This window comes from Rattus norvegicus, chromosome 7, assembly GCF_021556685.1.
Source record: "Rattus norvegicus strain SHRSP/BbbUtx chromosome 7, alternate assembly SHRSP_T2T, whole genome shotgun sequence".
In the NCBI taxonomy this organism is placed as follows: Eukaryota; Metazoa; Chordata; class Mammalia; order Rodentia; family Muridae; genus Rattus; species Rattus norvegicus.
In genome coordinates this window covers 142390999-142410117 of record NC_141540.1, presented here as the reverse complement: position 1 = coordinate 142410117, position 19119 = coordinate 142390999, and the positions used below count along the sequence as shown (strand labels likewise).

The 19119-nt window shown below is 42.5% G+C and overlaps 1 protein-coding gene across 1 annotated transcript; it reads left to right on the top strand.

Moving 5' to 3' along the window:
* Positions 1–4489, top strand: LOC102553726 (keratin, type II cytoskeletal 6A-like). The gene is made up of 9 exons (XM_087559565.1): positions 1–607; positions 1149–1363; positions 1669–1729; positions 1886–1981; positions 2111–2275; positions 2682–2807; positions 2946–3166; positions 3586–3620; positions 3725–4489. The coding sequence occupies exons 1-9, from the start codon at positions 101–103 to the stop codon at positions 3955–3957; spliced, it is 1659 nt and encodes a 552-aa protein (XP_087415691.1). The 5' UTR covers positions 1–100; the 3' UTR covers positions 3958–4489.
* Positions 4490–19119: the final 14630 nt, after the last annotated feature.

The following is a 19119-nucleotide window of genomic DNA, read 5'->3' as shown; positions in this document are numbered from 1 at the left end:
ACCATATATAAGCCGCTGCCCGGAGCTCAGCACATTCATCTCCTCAGCTCTGCCCTGCCTCTCTCCACTTCTCCTCTGCTTCCTCTCATCTCACAGAACCATGTCTACCCAAACCGTCATCCGGAGTCAAACCAGCCACCGTGGCTTCAGTGCGGGCTCAGCCAGACTGCCAGGGCTCACCCGCTCTGGCTTCAGCAGTGTGTCTGTGTGCCGCTCCAGGGGCAGTGGTGGCTCCCGTGCAGTGTGTGGAGGAGCTGGCTTTGGCAGCAGGAGTCTCTGTGGTGTGGGCAGCTCCAAGAGGATCTCCATCGGAGGGGGCAGCTGTGGCATTGGAGGAGGCTATGGCGGCCGATTCGGAGGAAGCTTCGGCTATGGATTAGGAGCTGGAGGTAGCCTTGGCTTTGGTGCTGGAGCTGGCTTTGGTGGTGGCTATGGGGGAGCCGGCTTCCCAGTTTGCCCACCTGGAGGCATCCAAGAGGTCACCATCAACCAGAGCCTCCTCATACCCATGAACCTGCAAATCGACCCCACCATCCAGCGCGTCAGGACTGAGGAGAGGGAGCAGATCAAGACCCTCAACAACAAGTTTGCCTCCTTCATCGACAAGGTGAGACTGGGTGCTTCCTAGAGCAGCCTGTGTGTCTGCACTGAATGCTGAACGGAGGTGGAGGGAAGAGGCTTCAGGCTTGGCTCAGATGTTGCCTTTGTTCCTAGTTAATCCTCTGTCCTGGTTTTTTGTTCCCTACCATTAGGCCTACTTCTGGAAATCAGGGTCAAAGTTCCTCTCCCCAGAGGTTGCCACATAAAGGAGTCTGATCCCAATGGACTGAGAGGACCTAAAGACTCACAGGACAGATGACTGTACTCTATCTCTACAGAGTTCTGTGGGGAGCAATGCCAGCTTCATTAAGCTGAAGTTCACCCCAACAACACACCATTAGGCTGCCAGGGCCTTGCAAAAGAGCTCTACACTCCTTAGAGAGGTGGTGTTAGGAGCTTCAGTCTGGATTGTTTGTCCCAGACCCAGGGCCAGGTTCTAACTACACTGAATGGGTTTAGTCAGAGAGCCTGAGAGGACATACACACTAGTAAAGGCGTCACAGAAGGAGGAAACTGAAACTTCTTCCTCTTACATTCCACCCATCCAGGTGCGGTTCCTGGAGCAGCAGAACAAGGTCCTGGACACCAAGTGGGCCCTGCTGCAGGAGCAGGGCACCAAGACCGTGAGTCAGGGTCTGGAGACTTTGTTTGAGCAATACATCAACAACCTCCGCAGACAGCTGGACAGCATCCTTGGAGAGAGGGGTCGCCTGGACTCAGAACTGAGGAACATGCAGGGCACAGTGGAGGACTACAAGAGCAAGTGAGTTACGAGGAAGGAGGAACCCAGTCTCCCAACTTTATAACGATGGAAGCCCAAATGTAGACAAGGGACAAGGGCTCTATGACTTAAGAAATCATACTAACAGAGATGAGAATGCTAATTTATTTGGAGAGAGCAAAAGCCTTGGACCAAGGTGGGTTATAGGACATTGGAGGACAGGAAAGGAATGAATTCTTTAATAAAAGAACACTTTTTAGCCACATGTGGACATATTATAGAATGGTATCTAGGTTGGAGGCACATCCGTTTGATGGCTCCAATGTGGTGCACCCTCCCTCTTGTAGGTATGAGGATGAAATCAACAGGCACTCATACGCAGAGAATGAATTCGTGACCCTGAAGAAGGTGAGTTAACTAATCACAGGGTCCTGTTTCTCTCCTGAAGGACAGAAATGGCCTTGTCTGTCCATGCCATTCCAAAGAAATGGTTGTCATGAAGACAGAGGTGGTGGTCTGGGCAAGAGAGTTAACCACATTCCATGTTGTTTATGGATTCCTCAGGATGTAGACGCCGCCTTTATGAGAAAGGTTGAACTACAAGGAAATGCAGACAGTCTGGCAGATGAGGTCAACTTCCTGAGAGTTATTTTTGAGGCAGTAAGCACCCAAATTCTCCCCTTCTCTCTCTCTTCGTCCTTCCCAGTCCTGTTATTTTTTTTTTTTATCCTTTATAAATTGATAGGATCCTCACAAATAGAGCTGACCCTGTCACTTTCTGTTCTGCAGGAACTGTCTCAGATGCAAACCCGCATCTCAGACACATCTGTGGTCCTCTCCATGGACAACAACCGCAGCCTGGATCTGGACAGCATCATTGCTGAGGTCAAGGCCCAGTATGAGGAAATTGCAAAGAGAAGTCGGGCTGAGGCTGAGTCCTGGTACCAGACAAAAGTGAGTCCTGGGTTAGAGGCAGATCAGGATGTGTGGGACCCACACTGAACTCCATAAGTCTCTGACTTTAGTATTGAAGTCCCATGGAACAGAACGTGGGGTGTTCTCACAGCAAATGTACTATACTTGAGTTATAGAATGATGATAAAGAACATAGAGAAGAACCAAAGTTCCCATTAATGCGTTCAATGCTCTCTCTTTCTCTGCTTGAGCTGTTCTCTGAACACCAGTCCTCAGGAGACACTAGAAAACATTTTCTCTTCCTGAGGGAGCTATGGAGTCTGAGGTCTCCTAAAGCTTCTCATGAGGAAAAGTCAACTCATCCACGAAAGTGCGTGACACTTAGAGGTGGATTTGCTTCTGCATGTGACAGTCACACAAATGTTCTCTCTTCCATTGACTTCAGTATGAGGAGCTGCAGATCACAGCTGGCAGACACGGGGACGACCTGCGCAACACCAAGCAGGAGATCTCTGAGATCAACCGCATGATCCAGAGGCTGAGGTCTGAGATCGACCACGTGAAGAAGCAGGTGGGTACTCAGAGAAATGGAGGGGACACTGGCCTTGTTGCTGTCCTCTAGCTCTTGCTCACTGGAAACCGATGGGTGTGGCTCAGGCTCTGTAGAGATGCGCTCTCCACAATTGCTTTTGTTGCTGTCTCTGCCCAGATTGCCAAGCTGCAAGCTGCCATTGCTGAGGCTGAGCAGCGTGGGGAGATGGCCCTGAAGGATGCCAGGGGCAAGCTGGAAGGGCTGGAGGACGCCCTGCAGAAGGCCAAGCAGGACATGGCCAGGCTGCTGAAGGAGTACCAGGACCTCATGAATGTCAAGCTGGCCCTCGATGTGGAGATCGCCACCTACAGGACGTTGCTGGAAGGAGAGGAGTGCAGGTGAGTATGGACTCCAATCCCTGAGGACTCCTCCATGATGCCATCACTGAGCAGGAGAGGAGGGAGCACTGGCTGTGGCCACCCTGGTCCCTTCAGGAAACCGTTTGCTGGGCTGGAGCGTTGGGCCAGTGTTTAAGAGCACTGAGTGCTCTTCTGGAATTACTGAGGGAAATTCTCAGCTCCTACAGGGTGGCTCACAGCTGTCTCTACTGGGATCCAATACCTTTTCCTTGAGTATCTGAAAACAGTCGAACTCAAATGCATAGAATCAGTAAAGAAATATTAAAAAGAAAAACCAAAACCACAGCCACAAAAAGCTCTTTCTAAGGGATTCTCCCTGAATCTTCACCAGACTGAGGTTTCCCATTGGGTCTAAGATGATGTCTGCCCATTTCTCACTTGCTGCTTTCCTCTCCTAGGTTGAATGGTGAGGGCGTTGGACCAGTCAACATCTGTAAGTATCCTCCATACCAGCCCCCACTTTCCCATCCTTTGTGACTGCATCAGCTGGTCACACTGTGCTCACCATATCTGTGGTTTCCTCTTCCTCCTTCACAGCCATGGTGCAGTCCACCATGTCCAGCGGCTATGGCAGTGCAGGTGGTGCCAGCAGCAGCATAGGCCTGGGAGGAGGCAGCAGCTTCTCCTATGGTGGTAGCCACAGCATTGGAGGTGGCTTCAGTGCTGGCAGTGGCAGAGGCATCAGCAGTGGACTCAGCTCCTCTGGTGGCAGCTCTTCCACCATCAAGTACACCACCACCTCCTCCACCAGGAAGAGCTACAGGCCATGAATTCTGTCTCTTAGAGCTTTACCCTGATCCCAGATATCATGGCTGCAGAGCCCTGTGCTCAGAACCCTGTGCTCAGGGCCTTCTCCTTGCTGGACACCAACCTCTGCTCTCTTCTTGTGCTGAGGAAATTGTGTCCTTGTGCTCATCTGTCTGTCCCCACTGCTCATCCCTTGATAGTCATGCTCTGAGCTCACATCATGATTCACACACACTTGGTGCTTCATGCTGTATTTGGTTTCCAGGCTCCTGCCTCCCTACCTCTAACACTGAGGCTGCCTGTGAAAGGGTGTCTCTGTCATTTTAATTCTTGAAATCATTGTCTGGGTCCTATTCAAGAAATGAGCACCTCTTCATTAGTTTCCAATGGCCTGTGAAACCCCATTTTTCAACATCTTAAACCTTTTTTAAGTAACTGTGACCGCCCAGTCACTGGTCCTGTGAGGTAGAATCTGAGCTCATGTGATGTCTTTGCTTTTCTTGATGCTCTTTGCTTTGTTGTAATTGCTAAATAAAGCTGGTCCATAAATGATAAGCCTTTCCATGTGTATTTTTTGTTACTATTTGTGTCATATAGAAAGTCTGTAGCTTTGCTATGCAAGGTGTCATTACTTTTCCCTCTCCCAGCTGCATATGTCTCCATTTGTTAGTATTCTGTAGTTCACATTTAAGTTCACATTTTTATTTTATTTCAATACCTTTTAAAATACATTGAATTTCATCACTTTACCCCTTCTTTTTCCACCATCCAGCCCTGCCCTCCCTTCCTCACTTCACACCCTCACCTGCTCCTTCCTTCTCAAATTGATAGTCTTTTTGGGGGAGCCTTTATTTCCTTCATTATAAATAAATTTAATGTATGTTCCCTTTGTGCTTTTCTCTCCCTTTTGAAATAGTCAACAAATGTCAGTTCAGTGTTCCTTCCACATGAGTTATCTTCCTCAGAGAGAACACGAGTCTGCAGCTGTTGGTGTCCCCTCCGTGCTAACAGCCTTTGTTAGGAATTAGTGGTGAGACCCCTCTGACGTTATCACCACAGATCACTGTGTTTGCCCAAAGCATTCAGGTGTAGAAACATTCTTGGACAGGGATAGCCAGAGCCTTTTTAATAAGATAATAAGGTATTTGTTTTAGAATTACAGTTATTTTCATGACCAGTGGTAACCATTGACACATCACCTGCACATCCCTGGAAGCCTAGGCCTTCTTTCTGGTTTATATTTAGAAAAAGCATTGCCTTTAGAGAAGCCTTGTTCACAATTTTGTTGCAACTGACAGTATTTCTCACAATTACAGCACTGAACATTTTCATATCTGAGGCCTTTAGCAGCTTGGTCCCGGTCTCTTTGCAAATGACTGTTCTTCCTGCGATTGAATACCACGAAATTTTATGTTGGAGACGTCTAGCCATAGCACGGCCTATGATATTATCAATGGTACACATTACAACCAATATTGGTCATATCACTTATCCAACCATCCATAGGTGCTGCCTGTACCTTTAATGATCTAATAACTTTTTCACATTTAGTATTTGCGTTTTTAAGTGCCAAGGACTCTAACAACATCTGCTTTGCATCTGGGTCTGATATGGTTTTCTTCCTAGCTGAGATGAATCTTTGAAAATAAATCAATGATGTCTTCTCCAGAGCCTAGTATAATCTTTGTAAATGAGGTGGACCTTTTCCAGGGCTGCTCAACTTTGTTCCAAGTTCTTAAAGCTGCTAAGCATCACTGTCCTAGAGTAGTGCTATCAAATTGAATCTGAGTGGGACCAGAGAGCCATGGGAGTGGAAGAAGCCAGTCCAGAGGTAGAGTGGTGTTGAGGTCTATCCAATCCTGAGATCGGCATGAGTAGGACAACTTGCCTCCTCCCCCTGCCCTGGGCCTGCATGTCCTGGTGCAGGTAGTCCTGTCTTCCCCTCAACATTGCCACACCCAAGGAGGTCATCTAGCGGGTAGCTAGATTAAACTTCCTTCCCCTTACCCAGCAGCACCTTGATTTTCTCCTTATGCAAACGAGACATCCCCAGCACCCTGGGCCTGGCCAATGATGAACACTCACTTCATATCCCCTACTCATCTCTAAAAGGTTTAAATAGCCTTTGTCTACCCCCATTCCCCAATTAAATGAGCTGTCTCACCGAAGCCTGCCTTCTGAAAGTCTGTTCTTGGCCAGGCACATTTGCTGCCTGAGGTCTCAGTTGGCAGTTCCCACCTCACTTTCTCTCCCAGGCCATTGGTCATGAACCCAGGAGATTATGATGTTACTGACAGAGGAGCAGACTGGGAAGGACAAATATGTTCTTGTGTATCACAGTACCACCCTTCACCCAGCAACTGATACTTTACTATATTTAACCCCTTGCTCTATTTCACTGTTCAATATGCTCAACTTCTTCCCTCTACCATGTCAACCATTGCAACTGCGGACCAGCCTCTAGCATAGCTGTCAACAATCCCTTCTAGCTCTGGGGAATAATTCTATTTTGAGTAGTTTGTTATTTAGAATTTGTTTGACATAAGGCGAGTGCATCCCATATGAAATCATGGGCTCTCGAAAGTGATTTAGATGCATCGTTTCTATAGGATGCCAACCTATCTTGTCATAATTGAGTTCCACACCATTAGCAGGCATAGGACTCTATGACTACTGAAAGCTGATGGTGATCTTGTAATCCCGGGCCACCCCTCCTCCCACTCTTGCATCACAGGTTTCTTTCCCTCCTTCATCCTTTGGGAAAATCACACTCTCTTGCTCTGTCAACAGGACTGAGCATTTCCGTTCCCTGCTCTCCCTCTGGCACTCCTTGCCTCCCAAGAACTCCACCCATAACTTTTCCAGTTGCATGGCCAACTCTGGAACATATTCATAAATGAGATTTTTCATTTCATGTATATATATAGTTTCTTGGGCCCTTCCATTTTCACCCACAGTTTTGTTTTTCTGGGTTTTTTTGTTTTGTTTTGTTGTTTTGTTTTGTTTTTTTGAGCTGAGGACCGAACCCAGGGCCTTGCGCTTGCTAGGCAAGCGCTCTACCACTGAGCTAAATCCCCAACCCCTCACCCACAGTTTTTTAACTGCTCAGCCATTCTCCCAACATTTTTGAAACAGAATATAGGATGAAAAAGGAACAAAAAGAAAACTCCCTTCAGGAAGCAAAGTGGGAGTTATCTTTTTGCCATCATCTTTAAAAAAAAAATCATCCCTTCATCCTCTCCTGTTTTCTCTGTGGCATTGTAATCAAATTTCCCTTTGGGCCCAGCCCCCTATCTGGATGCCACTTGTAGCCAATGCTTAATACTTTTTGGTTTCTGCCTTTTTCCACCCTTCTCTTTTTCCAGCCCTATAATGTTGGGTAGGAGAGAAAAAGAAGATAGAAAGGAAAGGATCAATGTGATCATTAGACTAATTCCTGCTGATTAGGGGGTTTCAAATTGCTCGGGGCAAGTTCGATATTCACCATCAGGATATTTAATTTCTACTTTTTTTGTTGTTGTTTCTTCTTTGCACACAACTACTTCATAAACCATGAGCAACAACAGGCAGCAGCAACCAACCAACAGCTAGCAGCCTGCCCACATCCATACCTTCTTCCTAACACCATCAGTCTGTTTTGTTTTGTTTTTGCCTTGGGACCAATGAGATTCAGCTTCCAAACTTACGTGAGCCTGTTCCTAACTGCTTTCTCTCTCTGGCTCTATCTCATCTGTCTGTCTATCACGTGTGTGTGTGTGTGTGGTGTGTGTGTGTGTGTGTGTGTGTGTGTGTGTGTGTGTGTGTGTGTGTCCATCCTCTGGCCCTTCTCCTATATTTTTGTCTCTATTTCCCTTTATGTTTGAACAGTTTTAGGTTTAGCGCAGAACACATGTGTTTTGGATTCAAAAAAGTGCTACTTTGTTTACAGAGCATTTTCAGAATTGTTAGTCACAGCTCCATAGGAACCAGTCATGTCAAGTCAAGTACAGCTATCACAATGTAGTTCTTTGCCCTTAAAGGCTCATATATCATACTCATTCACTCCAGGGCTGCTCAGTCAGCCTTTTGATCACCCCTCCATCCTATACTTTAATAAAGTGGCTCCTTTATCTGTAATCTGCTAACATCTTTTGTCTTGTCTTAGTTGCTGTCCTAAGTTACCTTGATCATATAAAGTATTGGTTTTGCTTTCAAGAATTAAGATTCGTTCCAGTGTATAAAACTCTGTGAAGGCTGTGTGCAGGGAATCTTTGGGGGGTCAAGCTACAGACCAGGCAAATGCTGGCATGGAACTTATCTCATAAATGACATAGATTGATAAAATGTACAAAGAACTTTCTCTTTCCTTGAAAATAGATTCTTTATCTCATACAATATATTCTGATTACATGGTTTTCCCTCCCTCTATTCCTCTACGTTCCTCTCCACTTTCCTTCCCATCTGGATCCATCCCTTTCCTGTCTCTCATTAGAAAACAAACAGGCTTCCGAGGGATAATAATTAAGAAAAGCATAATAAGATAAAGTAAAATTAACATATCAGAACAAACCAACAAACAGAAGGGAAAAAAAGAAAAAGCACAAGAAATAGCTTGAGAAATGCAGTCATTCACATACTCAGCAATCCCATAGAAACACTAAACTAAAAGCCAGAATATATACCCAAAGGACACTTTTTTTCGGCTCTTCTTACACAGGGTTCTATAAGCCCCCAGGGGAAGGATTTGATGGAGACATTTTGTTTTGCAATGAAGTTCCAAGATCTCTCCCTCTCTACATATTATCTGGCTTTGGGTCTCTGCATTTGATCCCACCAGCTTTGCTGGTGATAACTAAACATGACATTGAACTATACATGAAGCGGAAAACCATTAGTAGTCATTTTATTACTATGTACTTCTAGTAGGACAGTAATTTTTGGTATTACCCTAGGTCTCCTAGGCTATCTAGTCTCAGGTTTTTGGTTACCCAAGTAGTGCTGGGGATAGATTCCATCTTGTGAAGTAGGCCTTAAATGGAATTAAATATTACTTCACTTTTACAGCATTGTGCCACCAATTGCACAAGCACATCTTGCAGGCAGGACATGGAGATTAAAGTAGCTGTTGCTGGTTTGGTGTTTATATCTCTCCTTTGGGAATCGTGCAGAGTACTTGCCTAAGTAGCATACAGGGGTGAGAGCTCTCTGTGTAGGCACCAGCTGGAATTCTTCATGTTCAATGATCTGCATAGGTGTTGTCTTTAGCATTAGGGCCTTGCCATTGGTTTGTGTAGAGCAACCTATAGTTTTGACAACAAGCTGTGCTGTTTGGGGGTTCCCATGGAACCTCTTTGGATACACACACAATTAGATGTCACTCAATCCTGGCATTGAAAACTTCATTTTCTGATAGGATGTCTAGTGGGGGCTCTGTCTCCCCCATTATTTGGTGATTTAACATCTCTCTCTCTCTCTATATATATATATATATATATATATATATATATATATATATATATATATATAAATATGTATATATGAATTAATTAAATTATTTATTTATTTACATTCCAAAAGTTGCCCCTCTTCCCTGTCCCTCCTCCCCAAGTTCTTCACCTCTTTCTCCCACCTCTCAAAAGATGCTGTCTCACCCATTCACCCACCATCCCCTCACCCCCACCAGCATCCCTCTTTCCTGGGGCATCAAGTTTCCACAGGATTAAGCACATCCTCTCCCACTGAGGTCATACAGGGAAGTCCTCTGCTACACATGCCTGGGGCCATGAATCAGACCATGTATGCTCCTTAGTTATTGGCTTAAACTCTGGGAGCTCTGAGGGGGTCCGGGTTAGTCAACACTGTTGTTTCTCTGGGGTTGCAATCCCCTACAGCTCCTTCAGTCTTTCTTCTAACTCCTCCATATTGATCCCCAACCTTGACTGTGATCCAATGGTTGGCTATGCCCTCATTTGTCTCAGTCTGTATTGGTTTTTCATGCTACCCCACCAATGGCACTTACATTTAGGTGTTTCTCCCTATATCTCTTAGCTCAACTGCCTGTTCCATTGTCCTCCCAATTAAATCCTCCCATTCATACCATAACTGTCTTATCTTGTTTTCTCAGTCATTCTCACAGATGTAAGGTAAAATCTCAAAGTAGTCTTGATTTGCATTTTTCTGACAACCAAGGATGCTAGATGTCTCTTGGTTTACTAACCATTTGAGTTTCATCTTTTGAGGATCCTCTTTTTAGATGTATACAGTTTTTCAACATGATATTTTTATTGGATATTTGGGCACTTCACATCATATAACCTGATCGCAGTCATTTCCCTGCCCTTTTATGTCCACTCTCACCCTTGTGACCTTTCCCCCCCCCCAAAAAAAATTAAAAATAAAAAAAAAAGGAAAAAGAAAAACAAGTCCAATTTATATTATCTAGATACCCAAGAAACCACGGTCAGACTGTCAGTTGTCTTCCCCTTAAATAGAACTGAGTCATACCACTCCCCACCCCCAAAAGCCATTAATTGTGGGGAGCTAAGTTCAAGATCCTTATTACATTTTATAAGAGTTTAAGCATTCTTTGTAATGGCTTCCTGCTACTTTTTGGGAGGGTAGGGGTTGGGGTGGGGTAGAAGTTGTCACAGAAGCCTTCCATGTCTCTTTTTCTCAACTATGCACCTGCATGTTGTTGTAAAAATCTATAAAATAGAAAGAGTATAGTTGTCTTTTACCCTGCTAGGTCCGCACCTCGATGCCCCAAGATATCTGCTAGATATCTTGGCGGAAACACATCCCAGTCGCACACTTTCCTACACTCAAACCCTCACATAAAAGAACACACAACACAATAATCTTTGACCCAATTGGTAAGATATAATTGCCCACTTAAACATACAAAGCCCAGTACTATCCTTCCCTTGAGAACATTAATAACAACCTGTAAATAAACAGAGCAGAATCTTAACATCACCTGCCATCTTGTCCTGCCAAGGCTTCTCAGCCCCTCTCTCCCTCTCCTCTCTCCTCCTCTCTTCTCTTCCTTCAAACTTCTCTCCTGCCCATCCTTCCTTCTCCTCCAATGACAGGCCTCCTTCTATCCTGTACCTGCCCCTCACCTCTACTTTACACATTCAATGGGATGGTGGTTCTGGTGAAGTCACCTGAGTTCTGAGTCCTTGACTAGGCAGCTGTCCTTGGGGCAGTGGAATTAGCATCAAAATACAGATAACTTCAGGGCAAACCACAACACCTGCACTCATGTATATCACAGCAAAAGTACCCTCCTTGTTCTTCACAACCACCAGGAGCATGGATCATGGACTTCCACATGGTATCTGGTGAAAGCACAGACTATGAACACAACATACAGCTGCAATAGGACCTTGAACACAGATATGACAATTGGTGTAAGCATAGGTCACTCACATCAGCCTGGTCCTCACCACTGTCTTGTCTCCAGTTCTACCTCTCTCCACAGTGCACATCCTGCTCTGCCTTTCTATTTTTCTGATCTCTCCATCACATATTTGTGCATCACATTGGTACCCACCTCCCATGCACACACTATGAGGTAGGTGACCTGGTTGGCTTCTGTGTCTGCACTAGGGCAACCTCTATATACATTTTTAAAATTGGTTTATTTGTTTTCTTAATGTGTAATTTCTTGAGCTCTCTACATTTTTGGATACTAGCACTCTATCAGATGTATAGATAATAAAAACATCTTTTCTCATTTGGTGCTTCTTTTGGTGTGATTTCTTCTTTCTGTTTTAGAGTGCTGAGGTGTATTGTTATGAGATCTCTCCAATTTTATTATATAAGCACTTTGTTCTATTCACTTGCCTTCAATGTGCCCCACAAGTTTGAGTATATTGTGTATTCACTTTCATTCAGTTCTAGAAAGTTTTAAATTTCTTTCATAACCATTTTTTAATTCCTAATGGTGACTTATTTCCCAATGAGTTTGTAAGCTTTCTATTGTTTCTGAAACAGTTTGCTTTGTATCCAATAAGTTGTCAGTTTTGGAGAAAGTTACATGAGGTTCCTAGAAAATTATATTCTTTTGTGTTCAGGTAAAATGTTTTATAAACATCTGTTAGGTTCATTTGATTTATAACATTAGTCAGCTCCGGCACTTTTCACTTTAGCTTTTGTTTGGATGGCCTCTCTGTTGGTGAGAGTCAGGTAATGAAGTTTCCCACTAACAGTGCGGATATACATGGCTTAAGTTATAATAATGTTTCTTTAACTAACCTGGGTGCCTTTATGTTTGGTGTATAGATGTTAAAAATTGCAATATCCTTCTAGTACATTTTCCTTTGAGGAGTATGTAGTTTCCTGACCAGAACTACAGAATCTTAAATCAAAATAGAAAATGGCCTGGATAGAGTCTTTAATCTTCCCTCTGAAATGTCACAAGGTGACCAACCGTGTTCTGCACTGCTCTCAAAATTCTTTCCCTTTTCCCATGAAAAGGGGTTAATTGGGGAGAAGCAGGGGAGAGAAGAGGAAGAAGGGAGAAAGGGGGAGGAAGAAGGAGCCTGCTCTCAAATTCTAATCTCCAAAGTTCCTAAAGAACTTCTCACAGAAGTCTCAATCCTCACTGGCTTTTCTAGATCAAAGTTCCAAAGTCTTTTTACAATCCTCTCCAAACATGGTCAGTTATGTCACAGCAATACCCTACTACATTGGTACCAACTTCTATCTAGTTGGGATTATTCTATTAGTTGGAATTTCAATTGCTGCACCAAAATACCATGACCATAAAAAAAAGTGGAGAAGGAGTTCATCTGTCTTATACTTCTGTACTATAATACTATTGAAAGAAGTCAGGACAGGAACTCAAACAGGGCAGGATCCTGGAGGCAGGAGCTGATGCAGAGGCCATGGATGGATGCTGCTTATTGGCTTGCTCCCTATGGCTTGCTTAGCCTACTTTTTGTAGAACCCAGAACTACCAGCTCAGAAAAGACACCACCCACAATAAGCTAGGCCCTTTCTTATTGATCACTAATTGAGAAACTGCCTTGCAGCTGGACCTCATGAAGACATTTCCTCAAAGGAGTCCCTTTTCTCTCAAATGACTCTAGTGTGTGTCAAGTTGATGCACAAAACCCACCAGTATACCAGGAAAGACACACAGAGATGAAATCATAATGCCTGCCCAGTGACATAGAAACCCAAATTCTTTGAATATTCATGAGGGGAATAAAGGTATGAGAATGGAGGAATATTCTCCTAAAGCCATTACACGTCCCACAATAAGAATTTCAGGTTTTGAATGAATCTTGAGTTCCTCAATTTTCAGTGTCTCCAGTATTTCCCAGTTGTAGATGTTACAAGTGGTATGCATAGGCATTTTTGAATAAACTGTTGTGTTTGGGCTGTTTCTTTGAGACACAGTTTCAGAAATGCAGTTTGAGTTCAGGAGAAAGGAATGTTTACTCTATTGATACTGGTTGTCAAGCAAGTTTCTTGGTCATGAAGGCAACTGTAATTCTATAACAAACACCATATTCTCATGTCAAAGGCCCTTGCTAGAACTGTTCAAGAATATATTTCTCTGTCTGAATGCTTTGGCTGAGTACCGTGATCTGCTGATGATTACATCAGTGGTGCCTCACCACTAATTCCTTACAAGGGCTGTTAGTACTGGGTGGACACTAACAGCTACAGATTCTAGTTCTCACTGACAGGAAGGCAATAAATGTGGGAAGGAATGCTGAACTGACATTTGTTGACAATATCTAAAGAAAGGCAGAGAAACACATGGGAAATCTATACATTAAAAATTTTTATGGGAAATAAGCCTGTGCCACAGCTCTCCATACCCAAATCCTGCCTGGAGAGAGCTGGTCTCCCAGGAGTGCTGACACCCTTAAGATCACAGGCTTACAGGCTCACAGGAAGGACAAGCTCCAGCCAGAGGCAGCAAGACCAGCTAACACCAGAGATAACCAGATGGCAAGAGGCAAATACAAGAAACTAAGCAACAGAAACCAAGGCTACTTGGCATCATCAGAACCGAGTTTTGTACTATTGCAAGACCTGGATACCCCAACATCCCAGAAAAGCAAGATTTTGATTTAAGATCACATCTCATGATGATGATAGAGGACTTTAAGAAGGACATAAATAACTCCCTTAAAATAATACAGGAGAACACGGGTAAACAGATAGAAGCCTTTAAAGAAGAAACACGTAAATCCCTTAAAGAAATACAGGAAAGCACAACCGAACAGGTGAAGGAATTGAACAAAAGCATCCAGGATCTAAAAATGGAAATATAAACAATAAAGAAATCACAAAGAGAGACAACCCTGGAGATAGAAAACCTAGGAAAGAGATCAGGAGTCATAGACGTGAACATCACCAACAGAATACAAGAGATAGAAGAATCTCAGGTGCAGAAGATATCATAGAAAACATTGACACAACAAAGAAAATGCAATATGCAAAAAGCTCCCAACCCAAAACATTCAGGAAATCGAAGACATAATGAGAAAACCAAACCTAAGCTTAGTAAGAATAGAAGAGAGTGAAGATCCTCCACTCAAAGGGACAGTAAATATCTTCAACAAGGGAGGGAGTGGGGGTGCATGGGGGAGCACCCTCACAGAAACAGGGGAATGGGGGATGGGATAGGGGGTTTCCGGAGGGGAAAACCTAGAACGGGAATAACATTTGAAGTGTGAATAAAGAAAAGCAACAATCACTGGTCCTTAATATCTCTTAACATCAATGGACTCAATCCCCAATAAAAAGACAGACTAACAGACAATATATAAACAGGACCCAGCATGCAGGCAAATTATCTAGTGACAAAGGCAGACACTATCTTTGAAATTTTTTCAACAAATGATTCCAAGAAACAAGCTGGAGTAGCCATTCTAATATCAAATATAATCGACTTTTAACCAAAAATTAACATAAAAAGATAATTAAGGACACATCAATCAAAGGAAAAATCTACCAAGATGAACTCTTAATTCTGAACATTTATGCTCCAAATGCATAAATGAAACCCACATTCATAAAAGAAACCTTACTGAAGCTCAAAGCCCACATTGCACCTCACACAATAATAGTAGAAGACTTCAACTCCCACTTTCATCAGTGGGAAGATCATGGAAACAGAAACTAAATAGAAACACAGTGAAACTAACAGAAGCTATGAACAAGTAGATTTAGCAGATATCTATAGAACATCCTAAAACAAAAGAATATACTTTCTTCTCAGCACTTCATGCATGGTACCTTCACCAAAATTGACCATATAATTGGTCACAAAACAGGCCTCAACAGATAACAAGAAGATTGAAATAATCCCATGTGTCCTATCAGATCACCACAGACTAGGGCTGTTTTTTCAATAACAACGAAAACAACAGAAAGCTCGCATCCACATGGAAGCTGAACAATGCTCTACTCAATGATAACTTGGTAAAGAAAGAAATAAAGAAATTAAAGACATTTTAGAATTTAATGAAAATGAAGGCACAGCACACCCAAACTTATGGGACACAAGGAAAGCAGTGCTAAGAGAAAAACTCATAGCTCTGAGTGCTTCCATAAAGAAATTGAAGAGATCATACATTAGCAGCTTGACAACACATCTGAAAGCTCTAGAACAAAAAGAAGCAAATACACTCAAGAGGAGTGGATGGCAGGAAATAATCAAACTCAGGGCTGAAATCAACCAAGTAGAAACAAATACAACAAATCAACAAAACCAAAAGCTGTTTTTTTTTTTTTTTTGAGAAAATCAACAAGATAGATAAACCCTTGGTCAGAATAACCAGAGGACACAGAGACAGTATTCAAATTAACAACATCAGAAATGATAAGGGAGACAAAACAATAGAAACTGAAGAGATTCAAAATATCATCAGATCCTACTACAAACTCCTATACTCAAAAAACTGGGAAATCTAGATGAAATGAACAATTTTCTAGACAGATACCAGGTACCAAAGTTAAATCAGGATCAGATAAACTATCCAAAGAATCCCATAACCCCTAAGGTAATAGAAGCAGTCATTTAAAAAGTCTCCCAATCAAAAAAAGCCCAGGACCAGATGGTTTTAGTGCACAATTCTATCAGACCTTCAAAGAAGACCTAATACCAATACTCTTCAAATTATTCCCCAAAATAGAAACAGAAAGAACACTACCTAATTTGTTCTACAAAGTCACAATTACACTTATACCTAAACCACACAAAGACCCAAGAAAGAGAATTTCAGACCAATTTCCCTTATGAATATCGAGGCAAAAATACTCAATAAAATTCTCACAAACCAAAGCCGAGAACACATTAAAATGATCATTCACCAAGATCAAGTAGGCTTCATCCCAGGATTGCAGGGATGGTTCAATATATGGAAATGCATCAACATAATCCACCATATGAACAAACTCAAAGAAAAAAACCACATGATCATCCCATTAGGTGCTGAGAAAGCATTTGACAAAATTCAACAACCCTTCATGTTAAAAGCTTAGAAAGATAAAAAAAAAAATCAAGGCCCATACCTAAACATAGTAGAAGCAGTATACAGCAAACCAGTATCCAATATCAAACTAAATGGAGAGAAACTTGAAGTAATCAAAGAACTAGACCACTAAAATCAGGGACTAGACAAGGCAGCTCACTCTCTCCCTATCTATTAAATATAGCACTTGAAGTCCTAGCCAGAACAATTCAACAACAAAAGGAGGTCAAAGGGATACAAATGGGAAAGGAAGAAGTCAAAATATCACTATTTGCAGATGATATGATAGTATACTTAAGTGACCTCAAAAATTCTACCAGAGAACTCCTACAGCTGATAAACAACTTCAGCAAAGTGGCTGGATATAAAATTAACTCAAACAAATCAGTAGCCTTCCTCTACTCAAAGGATAAACAGGCTGAAAAAGAAAATAAGGAAATGACACCCTTTACAATAGTCACAAATAATATAAAATACTGTGGTATGACTCTAACCAAGCGAGTGAAAGATCTGTATGACAATAACTTCAAGTCTCTCAAAGAAATAGAAAATCTCAAAAGATGGAAAGATCTTCCATGCTCATGGATTGGCAGTGTTAATATAGTAAAAATGATCATCCTGCCAAAAGCAATCAACAGATTCAATGCAATTACCATCAAAATTCCAACTCAGTTCTTCACAGAGTTAGAAAGAGCAATTTGCAAATTCATTTGGAATAACCAAAAACCCAGGGTAGCAAAAACTATTCTCAAAAATAAAAGAACTTCGAGGGGAATCACAATCCCTGACCTCAAGTTGTATTTCAGAGCAATTGTGATAAAAACTGCATGGTATTGCTACAGAGACAGGCAGGTAGATAGATGGAATAGAAATGAAAACCCAGAAATGAACCCACACACCTATGGTCACTTGATTTTTGACAAAGGAGCTAAAACCATCCAGTGGAAAAAAGACATTTTCAACAAATGGTGCTGGTTCAATTGGTGGTCAGCATGTAGAAGAATGTGAATCAATCCATTCTTATTTCCTTGTACAAAGCTCAAGTCCAAGTTGATCAAGGACCTTCACACATAACCAGATACACTGAATCTAATAGTAGATAAAATGGGGAAGAAACTTGAACACATGATCACAGGGGAATATTTCCTGAACAGAACACCAATGGCTTACACTCTAAGATCAGCAATTGACAAATGGGAGCTCATAAAATTGCAAAGCTTCTGTAAGGCAAAGGACACTGTCAATAGGACAAAATGGCAACCAACAGATTGGGAAAATATCTTTACCAATCCTACATCTAATAGAAGACTAATATCAAATATATACAAAAACTCAAGAAGGTAGATTCTAGAGAACCAAATAACCCATTAAAAATGGGGTACCGAGTTAAACAAAGAATACCCAACTAAGGAATATGGAATAGCCGAGAAGGACCTAAAGAAATATTCAACATCCTTAGTTATCAGGGAGATGCAAATCAAAACAACTCTGAGATTCCACCTCACACCAGTCAGAATGACTAAGATAAAAAACTCAGGTGACAGCAGATGCTGGCAAGGATGTGGAGAAAGAGGAACACTCCTCCAATATTGGAGGGATTGCAAGCTGGTACAACTACTCTAGAAATCAGTCTGGTGGTTCCTCAGAAAATTGGACATGGCACTACCTGAGGAACCAGCTATACCTCTCTTGCACATATACCCAAAAGATGCCCCAACATATAACAAAGACACGTGCTCCACTATGTTCACAGCAGCCTTATTTTTAATAACCAGAAGCTGAAATAACTCATATGTCCCTCAACAGAGGAATGGATACAGAAAATGTGGTACACAATAGAGCACTACTCAGCTATTAAGAACAATGACTTCATGAAATTCACAGGCAAATGGATGGAACTAGAAAATACCACCCTGACTGAGGTTACCCAGTCACAAAAGAACACACATGGTATGTACTCACTGATAAGTGGATATTTGGCAAAAAGCTCAGAATACTCATGATACAACTCACAGACTATATAAAGCTTAAGAAGGAAGGCAAAAGTGTGGATGCTTCAGTCCTTCTTAGAAGGGGAAACAATATCCTCAAAGGAAGTAGAGAGTAGGAGGGACTTGGGAGGAAGAGAGGAGAGGAGGGGAAAATGGGGCAGGATCAGATATGTGAGGAGATGGGGATGATATACAATGTCAGAAAATTTAAAAGAGGTGTGTAGCAATGGGGGATGGTGAACTGGGGGTAGCCACCAGAAAGTCCCAGATGCCAGGAAAGCAAGAGTCTCCCAGGACCCAACAGGGATAAAATTAGCTGAAATACCCAACAAAAGTGAGGAAGAACCTGTAGAGACCAGATTCAGAGGTTAGGCAAGACCCCTGATTAGGGGATGGGGCCACTCACTCATTTCTAATTGTTTAACCCAGAATTGCTCCTGTCTAAAGGAAATGTGGGGACAAAGTGTGTAGCAGAGACTGAAGGAAAGGCCATCTAGAGACTGCCACACCAGGGGATCCATCCCATATGCAGACCCCAAACCCAGTCACTATTGTAAATGCCAAGAAGTGCTTGCTGACAGGAGCCTGATATAGCTCTCTCCTGAGAGACTCTACCAGAGCCTGAAAAATACAGATGTGGATGTTCAAAGCCAACCATTGAACTGAGCATAGGGATCCAAATGGAGGAGTTAGGGGAAGAACTGAAGGAACTGAA